We start from the raw sequence: 14,730 nt of genomic DNA on the forward strand, positions 1-14,730 counted from the left end.
ACCCCAGCCTCCCTGTCCAGGAGAGCTGCTTTCATTTAAAAAACACACAAATACGGTTTATTTATTTATTCCGTTTCCTGCCATTGGCAGCAGGCTGGCGGGACACAGGATGATTCTGGTTACAAAGCAATTGGAGACATGATGCACTCACGCCTGGGGAGGAAGTCCTAATCAGAGCGGCATCTCAGGAGGAACGGGCTCAATATGATCTGGCTTCGAATTACAGAGCTCAGTAACAGGGTCTCTATCTTCCTGTCTCTGCGGGAGACAGTGGACTCCAGTAATGAGATGTTAAAAAGCTAACCTCCACTCATTACTCTTTAGTACCCCCCCCCCAACCCCACTCTGCATCCTCTTCCTCCTCTTTCACTCGACAAGCTCAGTGCAGGTTTTAATGAATATTTTAGTGCCCTTTGTTCTCATTCTGCTTGCTGCTTGGGATCAATGATTAAGACCACACTTCTACCTGACAACCCCCCATCCTTGCTATTTTGTTCAAGCATTCTTCTTCTACTTTTTTTTAATTTTTTTTTCATCATCTCATATTTTTTGGCTCAATTCACCTTCCTACACCCTCAAGAGGAATACGTTTAATGACTTGGTTAATTAAAATATGAAACGTGTTCCCTTCAGACTGACGGTGAGGCGGCAGAGTGGGAGTGGGTTGTTGTTGTCGTTTTATTCATAGTTTACCAAGTGTCACAGTCAGGAGAATCCCTGTGAGAGGGAAGGTCGGAAATGAAGGAGGCCTGCGAAAGCAGAAGCGTCCAAATGTTTTGTCACATTTGGCTTTTCAATAATTCATCAAACAGGTGACTGCAGCGCTTCAACTCACCTTTTTTCCCCCCGAAGAAATTCACTAAGTTCTGGAAGTTTAACAAAAAAAGTTCTTGGACTTCAAGAAAAGATGAATAACGACATCCTTCCAGAGCCAGATGGCTGTTAAATGTTACATGTCATCGTCTAACAATTTTAACTTTGAAGATTGTCAGACATTAATGCGTCGAAAAAGAACCGGGCTCATGTCCCACTTTGCAAGCTTCAAAAAGAGGAACCGCCGTCTTCGGGAAAACAACCGAGATTCAGTCATTACATTTGTGTGCTTTGTTAAACTGACAGCTGAAATCATGCATAATTACTTCAGTTGGAAATGACAGATGTTTGTGCCGTTATATCCCAGATAGCCCTGTTTTTTTTTTTTTTTTTTTGCTGGATTTTTTTGGGTGCAAATGTGGCAACGCATGAGTTATGTTCCAGTTAAAGCTGGCATTTGGAAAACTCCAGTGCAAAAAGTTGCTCAAAACAGAGATCCACTCTGATCATTTTTTGAGCTTTTGTAAAAGTGTTCTCAGTGGTTTTGTAATTATAATTATGTCGATATTAGCCAAAATAAAATAAAACAAAAATCTTTTTTTTTCTTGAACAACGTTTCTGCAGAGCAGCTGTACTTCATTAGGAGTTCACATCTGATTTGTGGGCTGTGCCATTAACACAGAGCAATCCCACCTCCCTTTCCCCTCCCCGTATCTGAGAGCTTCTCTATTTAAGCACAGTGCGGGAGCTTGTGGCCCGCCCAATGTATATTTTACATTAAAAAAATAGCATATTTTTTTAAGTAAAAGACGCATGTTTTTTTTGTTTTGTTTTGTGTTTGCGTTGTGTAACTTGCATGTGATTTAATAATATATAAATATATTATTATTATTATATTATTTTCCCACGAACAACCACTAGAAGACACTGTTGGTATGTGTGTCAGTATTTGCTACTGACAGTATTATAGAAGAGGAAGTCTCTGCAAAGTTGTTCCAAAGCGATGCAAATGATGAAGAATTCAAAGGATTTAGTGCGTTAAAGCGACAGAGTTTAGATGACTTGTTAACATGTTTGTTATTCTATGATTATCTGAATAATTGTTTAAATGTTGCGCTCATATACTAGACGATTATTCAATAATTTCCTCATATGATTTATGAAGCTAAATATAGTTATGTCATTGCCTATATTCAGTCTATTATTGTTGTCCATTACAATATGGACTGGCGACATCCACGAATCCGCGACTCATCAAAAACTCATCTGAACGTGCTTTGTAAGACATTTTTTAAAGATCATTGGAGTATTGCTCAACATAAAGAGCTTTTTTTTTTTTTTTTCAGAACAGCAGCATACTCTATGACGCAGATGAGGAGTGTTTTTAAGGGTTCCAAATGTAATATATGATCATATATATAGATACAGTTGACTCTGAAAGGCTTAAGAAAATCATGGTATGGCCCCTTTATAATCGGGAGAGCGGGTTTTGTCCTTCATCAAATAAGTGTGAGACGGCATCTTCTTCCACATGAGTCCAGCTTCATCCATAATAAACATCTGCTCCAGAAGATAATTATCCTCCGCGATTATCTTCTTCAGCGTATTAAGATTTTTTTTTCGGATGCTTTTGGCTTCAGCTGATGCCATTTCTCCATGCAGGGCAAGGAGAGAGGAGGGGGGTAGCCGATGGACTGGCATGCTCTTCGTCTCTGCTCACCTCAGAACTTCCATTGGACTCAAAAGTTTCATATAAGCATCTTGAGTTGTCAGAGTTTTTCTGACAAAAGGGAAGAGTCATGTGACTTTAAAAAAGTCTGCGAATAGAAGAAACCCTGAATAAGCGGGGGAACATTGTAAATGACTTGCCTTTCAAATTGAGTTCTTGTTTCTGTATTTTGTCAAATAGAAATCTTCCAGATGTGTGGCTCCAGCCACTATACAATACTCCAGCACAATGTATGTCTATTCTTCATTCACAAAATGAATTGGATAAAGAAAAAAGTGTCCTCTATCGTGAGAAGGTAAGAACATGTTAAAAATGCCAAAAACAGAATTTTCATCACAGTTGGTCTTTAAGAAACTTGATTTTATGAATTCTATGTGAAACATTCATTTGGGACCTGTGCAAAAACTGTAAATACTATTTCTGTCACCATTAGGATAAAGTTAGACTATAAGTATGTTTCTTTTTTAAAAATAACATCGCTGGATGTTTATAGAACCTACAGAGCTTGCAAACAGAGTAAAGACCCCAACTACAGCTTTTTCTTTTCATAAGAAACTGGACCAGAGAAAGCTCATAAAACAAGAGCCAACAAAATAAAATCAAAGCAAAAAATATACTGTAAATATTGTACATTTATTAAAAATGATTTAAATTTACAGCTAAATTAAATTATTTAAAAGTGTAGGCAATATAACAAAAGAAAAGCAGCAAAGTGGAGTTCCCATGCTGGGTCAAGAGCTTAGTTGTAAAAATAGATTTTAAAATGTGTTTTAAATTGGACAGTGTGGGTGTTTGACAAACACTCAGTGGAAAACTGTTCCCCAGCTTTGGTGCATAAAAGGAAAACGGCTTGTTTCCCTCTGAGCTTTCTTTTGGACCTCAACTCAGTTTGAATGAGAGGAAGTCTGAAGTTTTAGAAATTCAAAAATGCCCTGATTATTCCTACATTCTGTATCACATTTTTTGTTTCCTCTGTTTTATTCTATTCCCTTGGGTTAAATAGAGGAGTGTGGGGCATTTTTTAAAACATTAGTAAAACTGTTTCCTTCGGCCATGTCAAAGCAATGCAAAGGAAATGTCATTTTTAATGCTGGGTTTGACACAACCACATCAGCAGCGGGTCTCCTCCTGCCATTGGCGTCTGTTGTTCTGAAGCTGTGACTTTCCCAAAGGCAGCAGTTGGTGATTTGTAAATATTTGTGCATCCTCTTTTATCGTCATGGCCCAACCCCAAACCCAGCACGGATCAAACAGTGGATTTCCTATCTTGCATATCAACAGGAAAACTGGCAGCAGGGATTCTGCAGAAACTCTCATGAGGGTTTGTAGTCATTCAAATGCATGTTTGCAATGTAAAACACTATTAACTAGCTTTCAATACATTTTTTTTACAAAATGGGTTGCATCGGGTTTTTAAAAAAACTCATTCCAATGAGACTTTTTGCAGAGCATGGAGACCCCTTCCACGTGACGCCATTTTGGGAATCAAATTGTGTGAGTCAAACAGAGAGCATCGCTGCCTCTGATTTTTGTCGTGTTGATCTTTTGTCCACTAGACTGTCTACCTTTGATCAGTTCCCTCTGTGTTGTCAGCAAGACCAAAAAAATCAGGCTGCAGTTTCTGTTACAGATCAGAACTGATGCTGTTGTACATAAACACGGGCAGAGCAGCAGCACCACGAGGAACAGGTCAATGTGTGCAAGTCAAAAGACTGGGTTGCATATTGTTAAGATGTATTCTTATATGTTGCCAAAATCCAAAAAGCATTCATATTGCAAAAATGCCACTGAATTAATGTTGGAATAATAATTTATCATCCACATGGTGCGGGTGAAGACAGAGAGAAACAAACAGCTCAGGCACATTCCGGCTCTGCAGGAACCTGTGATGCTGCTTCCTCACATTTGCATGTTTTTGGCATAAGTTTGCCTTCTCACACATCATCAGCGAAAAAAAAAAAAAAAAAAAAACTCTGGTTCCAGCCAACAACCTTTCAAAAGTACCAGATAAAACCCAAATGGTACCCATTTCTAAGTATGTATTACCTTTAAGACAAATAAAATGTGTGACTATAGGCCGACCCGACACTCTGCTGGCATCTATAGGCTGACACCCTTCCCGTTTGAGCCATTATTTTCTGTCTTCATCCTGCAGAAATTTTTAATTTTCTCTGTTGTGACAACCAGCAGCAACACATTTGTACCATGATTAGATTTGGTGGCCATTTCTCTACACAAAAGTTGCCAATTTTACCCATCGGATCAAAATGGCCGACAAGAAACCTAATGTCACTGCAAGGGGTCTATAGGTTCATATAACTTGTATTTTATTTTCCTGACCATGAATGTCAGTTTCTATATTTAATTCTATTTGAACTCATCACAATCCTGTCAACTGTATTAGAACAGTGAGTAGATACAAACCCAAACTTAGCAAGCAGAAGGCCTCAAACTTTTTTTTTTCTTTTTAAGTTAACTTTAATCTACAAATATTATATCTGTCCATGCACATTTAGTTTTATCTCTGACATGGATAATTGAGGTTAATCAGTATTATTTAGCTCTGTGAGCGTCTCCTTTTTTCAGGTATATAATTATTCATGCTGCTAAATATAACCTCTCTTATGACAGGATTATGTCTTGAATTGCTGTAAATCTTTACATTTTGTTTCTGGTTCTGTTGTTTCAAGCAGCAACAGGTCCTATTTGAAATGGTTGCCCTAAAATACCCAGAGTTCATTACTTTCAGGGAACAAAGAGATATATACAGCAGATAGATAAAGAGCATATTTCTGATTAGTTTATAGATATATTTGTTGAAGAGTACCTTTCTTTCAAAAATAGGAACATTTCTGAGTGACCTCAAACCTTGAATTTTAATAATTCCTCATAATATTTGATCATTAGCTCCTTGTTGAGGTTCTATCTAAAACCTGAAATTCTTGATCAATGGAACTTGACTACCGCTTCATATAGCAATAACAGAGTAGAAAAAATAAGTGACTTAAAACAGAAAACAATGTATGTGCTCAATTATTAACAAGAATTGTTCAATTTAATGAACTCTTACAATATAAAAAGTCAGTTTGCTGTAGGAAAAAATCAATCTAATGAAAACAAATGTGTTTGATTCAACTACAGTCTCAGTTTACACAGTTTTCTCTGATTTTCAGTTTTTTCCCTATTGATTTGTCCATATTTCTCAATCACATGAAATGGATATTTATGTGTGTTATAGTCTATTTGTATTTCTTTGTCTTGGTTCTGTCCCTCACCTGTTGCTCTTGATCACTGCAACTGCTTTACCCTTGCACAACATTAAAAAATGAATATTAACTAATATGAACTTTGATTTTCTTATCTTGTGCTTTCCATGCACACATTTATATACTCCATTTAAAAACCTATGTCCATTTTAGTGTCTTTTTTTAAGATTTAATATTCACAGACAACAGAGACACAACCTTGGTTAGAATTGGAAAGTCCATGTAACTTCTGAACCTGTGATTTTCTCTCTTCACTCTCATCACTCTCCTCCATCTATATCATGGTATTACTCTGTTTTCTTTCCTGCACTGTGTTAGTGAGCTGAAATTAAATTGGGGCCTCCCTTCATTTCTCTTCTCGCCAGGCAGAAGAACTTTGCCAGAGGCATCGAGCAGCAGCTCCCAGATGGCATGGTGGTAGCATCAGTGCCAACAGAGGTTCAGTGCCACGAGGAGCTGTCAGACCCTGTGCCTGACCCCGAGTACCTCACAGGTAGGAAACCATATTTCATATTTAGTCACGTATGAGAGCCAGGAAGGCAAAGCAGTGCTTTATTATGTTCCTGTGTGTAATTCCCTAAGCAGGGAAAGCCATGAAGGTGGTGCAGTGTATGGTGAACAAAGGTTTATGTTTAGTCATTCTGACATTTAAACTGTTCTTTTGCATTGTTATACTTGAGCACTGTCCTTAGTAGGAGAAAGGGAAAGTTCCTGCTTTTCACAAACTTCTAGGCACACGTCTTAGTATATCTGGAGGGCTTCAGAAACATTGAATTCACCTCGACTAACATTTCTTGTTTTTTTAAGTAATTTCTTTATTATATGTTGTATATTTAAGCTGTTAGGGATTACACATGGGTCACTAAATGTCCAAAGCATCCTGTATACCTGTATACATAAGACTCAGGTGAATCACAACCAGAGACAAATTTACTGACTTCAACAGTGTATTCAGACTGGACAAGTCAAATGGTCTGGACTGAGTCTGCTTAATTTGACCTGGATTAAGTCTTGAACCTTGAGTTTGGTCTGTATTCAGACTGACTTTTACCTGGACATTTCTTTTTTAAATCAAAGCTTGTAAACAAAACCACTTGACTAAAGCTTTCTTCAGTAATTTTCCAGGAATTACAAAAGCAAGGCAAAGCATCGAGAGAAAGAAATGATGAACGTCCTGCACTACAATCCTTGTCAGGATAGTTCACGTGTTGAAACATTATATTTTGATAACCAATTTAGAACGTCTGTATCAAGCTCAGGTACAATATTTTTTACATGGTACTTTCGTACAATGGAGGCATGCTTCAAGACGGCTACTGAGGAGGAGATGGCTGCAAAGTTACAATAAGTGTTTACGAGATACAGAATGTTGGGAAGACAGTGAGAGAAGCAATGTGCATCACGTTGAAAGTTGTTTCAACGATCGGCTACGGTGGCCATTTGGTCCAGTTGTTTCACTCCGAGCACGGAGCCTTTTCAGACTGAGAATAACTCGCAGAGAACTGGATCTCCGTCAGATCGGAAACAAACTGAGAACACCTTGAAAGATGGGTCAGAGAGTGGTTCATGGTCCCTCTTGGGTGTATTGAGTCTGAAAATTTGTTCTGGATTTTCTGGGAGAACGAACTCTGGTTCACTTTAAGGCAAACCAAATGTGTCCACCTTAAGTCTTTTCAGAAGTTCTGCAGTTAAAAAAAATCAAGGATACAGGTTTTGTTTTTATATTTGAAGAAATAAATCCTATAAATTATGTTGTATTAATTCTCCCCCTTATAAAACTAAGGAAACAGTTGCAGCTGAGATGGTTTGTAGACAACTGTTCTAACAGCTACTTTGCATAAGAACAGCAGTTTGTAAAAGAAACAAACCATCATCAGATTAATTCTGAGGAAAAGAAAACATAAAAATCTCTATACTGTACAAGATGGACTAGCAACCACAATGTAGAAAACAGCATTTTTTACTTAGAGTAGAAAGGAGTGACATGTGTTTATATATATATATATATATATATATATATATATATATATTTCATTTTTAAAGTTTGGTCCTCTTTTTAAAAGTCCAGACTTCATCGTTAGTGTTTGGTGATAACCAAGGTCATCTCCTGTTCAAGATAAATGCTAACAGACAGAATTAAGATACTAAATAGACTTTGTTGAAATGTCTTCAAGAATCAATGCATTTACAATGAATTATCAAAAAAGTATTGTCTTCTTGGATTTTGAGGATTTCAATAAACCCAGATAAGCCTAAAGATGCAACATGCAGGAGAAATTGTTTGCATTTTGTAAACAGAAATGTGTGTTGAAAACATTGACTGTCTATGATAAAATCATGATCAAAATTGGAAGTACCAACTCGTCCCAGAAAGAAAAAATCCCATAGACTTCTATTGAGAAATAAACAGCTGTTATTCAGTCATTGTATTTGACAGAACAACCACTCTTGTTCTGTTTCATTATTCTAACATGTTCTTGCTAAACCAGAACACGTAGTGACCCCCACCTCAATCGTTCGAAATGTTTGACTGATTCTTCCGAGCCTTCTTTCATTGGAAAGGGTGGGGCTTTCCAACAAGCTCACTCTTGATTAGCCAGAGCAATTGCTATAGAAATAATGACTCAGACCGACTCTGAGAAATCACTGCTTACTAACTTTGTCTGGTTCCAACATAGCGGTGTTTGTGTCTCAGAGAAATGGCAACTGAACTGACTTTATTTAGTTGGAACTGGAGGTAAGGCATTTTCTATGAGTGATCTCACACTCACTCTGTCCATTTCTATATATGTCAGTGATTGAAAGTTGATAAGCCCCTCCCTGCTCGTCCAATGTGAATATTACGGGCTGTACTTGTGTTTAAGAACACGCATTTAGCGCATTCTTGAATGCGTTATCTGCCCCAGGGAGTCCGTCTTATGAAAGCTATACTTTTCAGGTCACGTGTGCTGTGAAAAATGATCTTTAGACAACTACAGAGGGAGCAGTAGCTCAGAATGAGCTGATAAGGTGATTTGCATTTGTTTTTTTCCTCTACCATGGTTTTTCTTTGTTTTATTTCCAAACCAGAACATTGGTTGGTCCAAACATTGAGTGGCCTGTTGGGAGAGCTCCTAAAGCTTCTCGTTGGTCACTTTGGCTGTACCTTACAGCGCGGAGGGCTTTCATTGCCTGCTATTGATGTACAAACAGAAATATAATATCACCATGGCAGAAGCTCCAGACAGCATCGTTGAGGGTTAAATGCAAGAGAATACACCTTACAGCACCACTTAAAGCATGTTTTAAGAGCAGAAAATGTGAAAACAGTATAAGCTAAATGGACGTCTTGCCATCACTTCCCAAAGCCTTTGTCCTCATCATTCCAAATGTGCGTCCTCTGTGCACCCTTTTTGCTTTCTGTACACAAACCCTTTTTTCCATCCCCATATCGCCCCTGGGTTTGCCGTGTACATGACCCAGAACAGAGAACAGTACAGACACACTTCTCTCTTTGGACCTCTCTTCTCCTCACTCAGGAGTGATAGCCTGAATAGAAATACCATTTCAAAGCTTCCAGCAGGGCACTCAGAACATTTTTTGGGCACAGTGGTTTTTCCCTTTTTTTCTCCAGTGATGATAGAAGCAGACTGATGCTGGGTGTGACATAGAAAGTCTGATACCAAAGTTCAAAGAAGGAGTTACATAAAATGAAGTTTATAATGTCTCACATCGATCTATTATGCAAGTATGTTATAGAGGAATTTGCACCACAAGTGTTTCTGGCAAATGTGCAAAAGAACACCCCATGTGCTTTTTCAAATATTAAATGTGAAGACAGCATACATTGTAAAAGTGCGTAAATGCCCATTTTGAGTTTACGCTTTCAAAACTCTCGTGTTCAGGCATAGCTACACACATTTTTACAACCATTTTTGGGCTCTCTGCCATTGAATTTGTGTTGACAAGCTAAACCAGGTTAAACCTTGACCAATCTGGGACTCTGATTTAGTAGTGACTTATAGATGGCGTCCTCTTTCATTCATGGAAGTGCCAACAGTTTGGAGGAGCAATTGTGGTTTAACGCCAGCCGGAATTCTATGACTCTAAGTCTTTCATATATCAGAATAGAGCTGTGAAAGAAAAAGGCTGGAGCAACATTTGCAAAGTTTGCTTCTTTCTTGTTCCAAAAGCACCCAATCTATTCTCATTCTCCTCTTTTGACTGGATCAATTGAAGGTGAGCAACACTTACTGAACAAGTCTGATCAGAAATCCCCCCCAAAAACACAATATATACTAGCATACAGTCTCAATTATTATTAAATCATTTTTCTTTTTATTAGATTTTTTGTCCCTAAGATATGAGGAAAAACCTGTTGAGAAACTGACATTTTAAATGTGAGTCACTGTTTAAAAATAGTACTTTATAAAAAAAAAAAAAAACATATTTATTGACATTGTGTATTTATATGTGCTGAATAATATTGCTTCTGAACTTCAACTACTACTTGAAATACTATTTAGTGATCAAATTGGATCTTACTGGGAAAAAGTCATCCCATAAATAATTTCATGTGTTGGTGTGCTGACTGTATTGTGACAGTGGTGTCATCAGCTGCAAAAAAAAAGAGAGGCATAACCCTTGAGGTCCTTTCATTTAAGATTTTTCTCAATAAACTGACACTGCACCATCACCTTGTCAGTAAAAATAAAAAAGTCAGTGAAATGTCTCATGGAAGATGACAAGCCACCACTCCAGGCAAAGAAAAAACAGTGCATAGTTCATGTTTAGATCATATACTTATTTAAATCTGAATGTCTTAGACTAAGTAATCACAAATTTAGCTACGCTATGCAGATTTCCATTGTATCTATATTGTTTTTGAAAAACTTAAATATATTTGAGAGTTTTTTTTTTTATTTTGTGTGAAGTACAAAACTTTACTTTGACCAGGTTGTGCTAGTTCTATGTGATTTCCCATGCAATAGTAGCTTATATTAAAATGAAAAACAAATATAAAATACAATTACATTTATAAAGAAAGGATTTCCACTGAGTAATTCTATACTATATACTTTATACTTTATATATACTATATACTACAGATTGTTATCTTCATTAATACATGTAAATAATAGTAACTTTATAGTAACCATGTACATAAAATAACAAATGCTAGAGTCTAGTTACCTTTTTGTTTGGTTTTCAACCGGATTGCAGACTTTGCCAATAAAATAAGCAGAGTTCTTGAGCGCTGCCGGTTTAGGTATGTCTTTGATGTTCTAAACTTGCCTAGAGATTTAAGCAGCGGGCAAGCTTCTCTGTTGATCTGCATTCTTAATGAGAATAATCAACCTTTTTCCCCTTTAAGTCTGACCAGATTCCAAAACAAGTCTCTCCTCATCAATCACAGAAATCTCCCCAGACATTCTCTGACCGATTCTTGCATAGGTTTCTTCTACTTGTTTTTGTCCAATATTTAAGAAGTTGTTCCCTGCTTTTCCTTGAAAATCTCTCCAACTCCATCATGTTACATCGAAATGGAGGCAGTTACTACGTTTAGGCAAGAGATACTTAATATCTGGAAGACTTTGCTGCCGGTTGGACATCACATCACCAGTTCACTTAAGTGAACAAGAACAGCTGGTGTGCTGCAGCTGTTTGATAATAAACAGCAGTGATTTCATGAGCAAAAATGACCCTAAAAACATTTAGAAGTGTTTCTGCGGTGCCTCAACAAACTAGCGATGTGAAGCCACAGTCAAATCAGTCAAGATGCTTTGAGACACTGCTCAGTGCAGTAGATGTTTAACTCGTGGCCATGGCGTGATCTTTGTGCCACCATATTGTGAACGAAAGTCACTGTTTTGAGATCAAAATTTCCTGAATTGCAAACAAAATGTTAAATTTTAAGAACAAAATGTCATCATTTGTAACTGAAAATATTATATATTTGCTTTCAAACACTTTTTTTCTTTGCTTTCAAAAAACATGAAAATATCAAAGATGTCTGCCTCCAAACACCGTCAATGCGAGGGTAAGACACTTGATTGGGTAGAATGTAGACCGGGGTCAGCAACCTTTAACAGAGGAAGTGCCATTTGGGCTCATTTTCTACTGATCAAAACCCACTAGGAGCCACAAAGTCTTATTTTAGCCTTTAAGGAAATTTGATTTGTAATCATTACCTTGTTTGGTAATAATAAATATGAATTGTTATTTTTTGGCATTAATAAAAGCATATATATATATATATATATATATATATATATATATATATATATACAAAAAAACTAGCATTTCTGAAAATATGAAATGTGTTTTTTTTGTTTGTTTGTTTTTGCTTCTTTTTCGCAAAAGTTCAAGTTACTTATTTTCCAGATAAAACTGGATTATCTAAATGCAGCTGAGGACAGCTATTAACCATTGTTTTCGAGCTTAAAATACTATATCCTTTAAATTCATAAAATTATCAAACTTTAACCAAAGCTTTGCTTAGTATTTAAAATCTGTTCATTCTGGAGGTAGCGTTGAGCAAACGAGTCCTGTTCAGATCTACAGGGATGTAAAAACCTACATAGTTTATCATCTGTGTGCACCTCAGCCATAGATGTATAAACTTAACTAAGCTGAATTAAATCAATGCTAACTAAGTAACCCTAACTTAAAGAAATACAATTATTTTATTTTTCTTCAGCCAGAGAGCAACTATGGAAAGATAAAAGAGCCATATATGGCTCTGGAGCCTCAGGTTGCAGACTTCTGATCTAGACCAATCAGGATGAACCTTCTTGTCTATGATTGGCTGTTATACACATTCTCACTCTCAACTCATCATATATGGACGTATGGTTTGGGCCCCTCCACGTCCCTTTTTTGTTGGGTGTCCCCAACGTGTCATTTTTTGATGGGGTGTCAGGTCTTCAACTCTCAGGACACATACCGGACGGGGTAACGAACGTGGTACTGGGTTAGGGTTAGGGTACCGGTCCGTGTCCCAGTACCGGACTACATCCCAGTTAATGGTTTGTGTCCTGGTGATTAGGGAGCCCTGATTTAATGGGAACTGCCAGCACGTCAAAAAATACAAGTTGTGGACACTCAAAACGTTCGAGAAGGCCCGAACCATACATCCATACATGACGAGCTGGGAGTGAGATTGTGTTAGACTGGTGTGGCACGTTTATCAAAACTTAAATGTATGAATACAAAATCAAGGATAGAGAGAAAGCAAGATGAGATCTAAAAACATTTGTGTTACAAGCACAAAAATATTTTTTTTAAAACAAAAAAAATGTTTTAAAAAGAAAATATTTAAGATTTTCAGTTGCAAAATATTAAGTTTTATTCCCAAAACGTTATTTTTTTTTTTTTTTTTTAAAAAATAAAAATAAAATTTGTGACTTGTTTCGCAATATGTTGACACAAATATTACTTCGTACGTAGCTGGACTCTTAACCCTTTAACACCTGAGGCGTCGTTGGTGACATTTAAACACAAAATCTTTAACATACTGTAGCTTTTAAACTGTTAACACATTCAGAATCTGCTGGAATGACGTTGATCATGTTACCAGTTAAAAAATTGCAGTAAATCAAATAACAAACACTGGAGCTCTGGTGTTAAAGGGTTAAAGCAGAGGAACTTCTTGATAAGTCATTTGCAAGTTACACGCTGATAAATTTCATTAAAAGCTGCAGAAAAATCAGAGTCAGCTTCGAAATGTTGGCTGGGCATGCAAAAGGCAGCGCATACCAAACCACTTGGGGAATCTTCTCACCTGACTCCACCTGTTCTCTTGGCCTCCACTTTCAAGCGAGTGAGCAAACATAAGTGCGCGACGCAGCGCTCTCCACCCCATTAGCTGGCTCCACGCCACCCCCGCTCCTCTCCATGGCCGGGCACCAGCATTATCAGAGCGCCTGCAGTTAATTGCAAGGCTGAAGTAATTGTCCGCGGGGTAGACAGACATGCAGAGGCGGCGTTGGCGAGCAGACCGTCTGTTAGGCTCGGATTTGCACCTGCCACACCTGAATCCCCTCGCTGATTCATCCAGGTTTGGCCGCCGCAGCGAGGATATTCGTCACATTGTCAGCACTCTTTATTTTACCCCTCTCCAAGCCCTCAAAGGGGTAAAATCATTGATCGTCCTATTCATCTCAAGACTTGGAAGCCATTCATCCTCAGGGCCAGAGACCTCCATCATTTATTTCAATGGGGAAAAGACAGGAGAAAAAAAAAAAGCTTTTGAAAGGCAAATACTATTTGACTTCCAAGACTTTGATGCAGATTTCCCCAAAGATGGAGCCGGGGCAATAATTGAATGAGAGGGATGATAAACAAAGAAAACGGAGAGAGCGGAAGAAGAATCAACAACAAGAAAACGGAGAAGAGAAGAAAGTGTCTAAAAAGAACTGAATGACACTTATTTTCCATAGAGTCTCCAGGCAGGAGAAAAGCAGAGTCCCAACAAAGGAATCTGTTGATGGAGGTTAAAGGAGTAGGAAAAAGGGCCTCACACTCTTAGCAGCTATATATTATGACACAGCCTCCACGATGCGAAGCTTGCATAACATTTTCTTGTCTTTGAATGAGCATCTATTCATCTGTGTGTACATTCGGAAAGATGTAAAGCAACAGAGTGCTAAAGGTGAAATTGTAGCCTCAATCAGTCATGTTGCCTCTGCGGCTGATTTTTTTTCCCGTCAGTTGTCCACAAAGGCATGGATTTATGCAGATAGGTTTAGAGGAACGGCTGACACAAGAGAGTCGAGCTGAAAGGAGAAGCTTTGAAATGAAAAGACAGGGCTGGAAAGTGCTGCTGGGGACTTTTTTTTTCTTTTTTAAATCAGAAAATGCATTTACATTTCAACGAGAGTTTTATTTAGATGTTAAAAGTCATATAGGGCTAAATATCTCTGACTTCAATGAATTCTGCTT

General features: G+C 37.7%; 1 protein-coding gene across 6 annotated transcripts in view; it reads left to right on the plus strand.

Annotated features, from left to right (window-relative positions):
* Nucleotides 1-14,730, plus strand: part of astn1 (astrotactin 1) — a 373,519-nt gene that overhangs the window by 191,160 nt on the left and 167,629 nt on the right. For all 6 annotated transcript variants that reach the window (XM_024273426.2, XM_024273427.2, XM_024273428.2 and 3 more), the window contains one exon: nt 6,174-6,301. In XM_024273426.2, coding sequence (XP_024129194.1) covers nt 6,174-6,301 — 128 coding nt within the window. The remainder of the gene's footprint in view (nt 1-6,173; nt 6,302-14,730) is intronic.

The sequence above is a fragment of the Oryzias melastigma genome, linkage group LG17 (assembly GCF_002922805.2).
Source record: "Oryzias melastigma strain HK-1 linkage group LG17, ASM292280v2, whole genome shotgun sequence".
Taxonomy (NCBI): domain Eukaryota; kingdom Metazoa; phylum Chordata; class Actinopteri; order Beloniformes; family Adrianichthyidae; genus Oryzias; species Oryzias melastigma.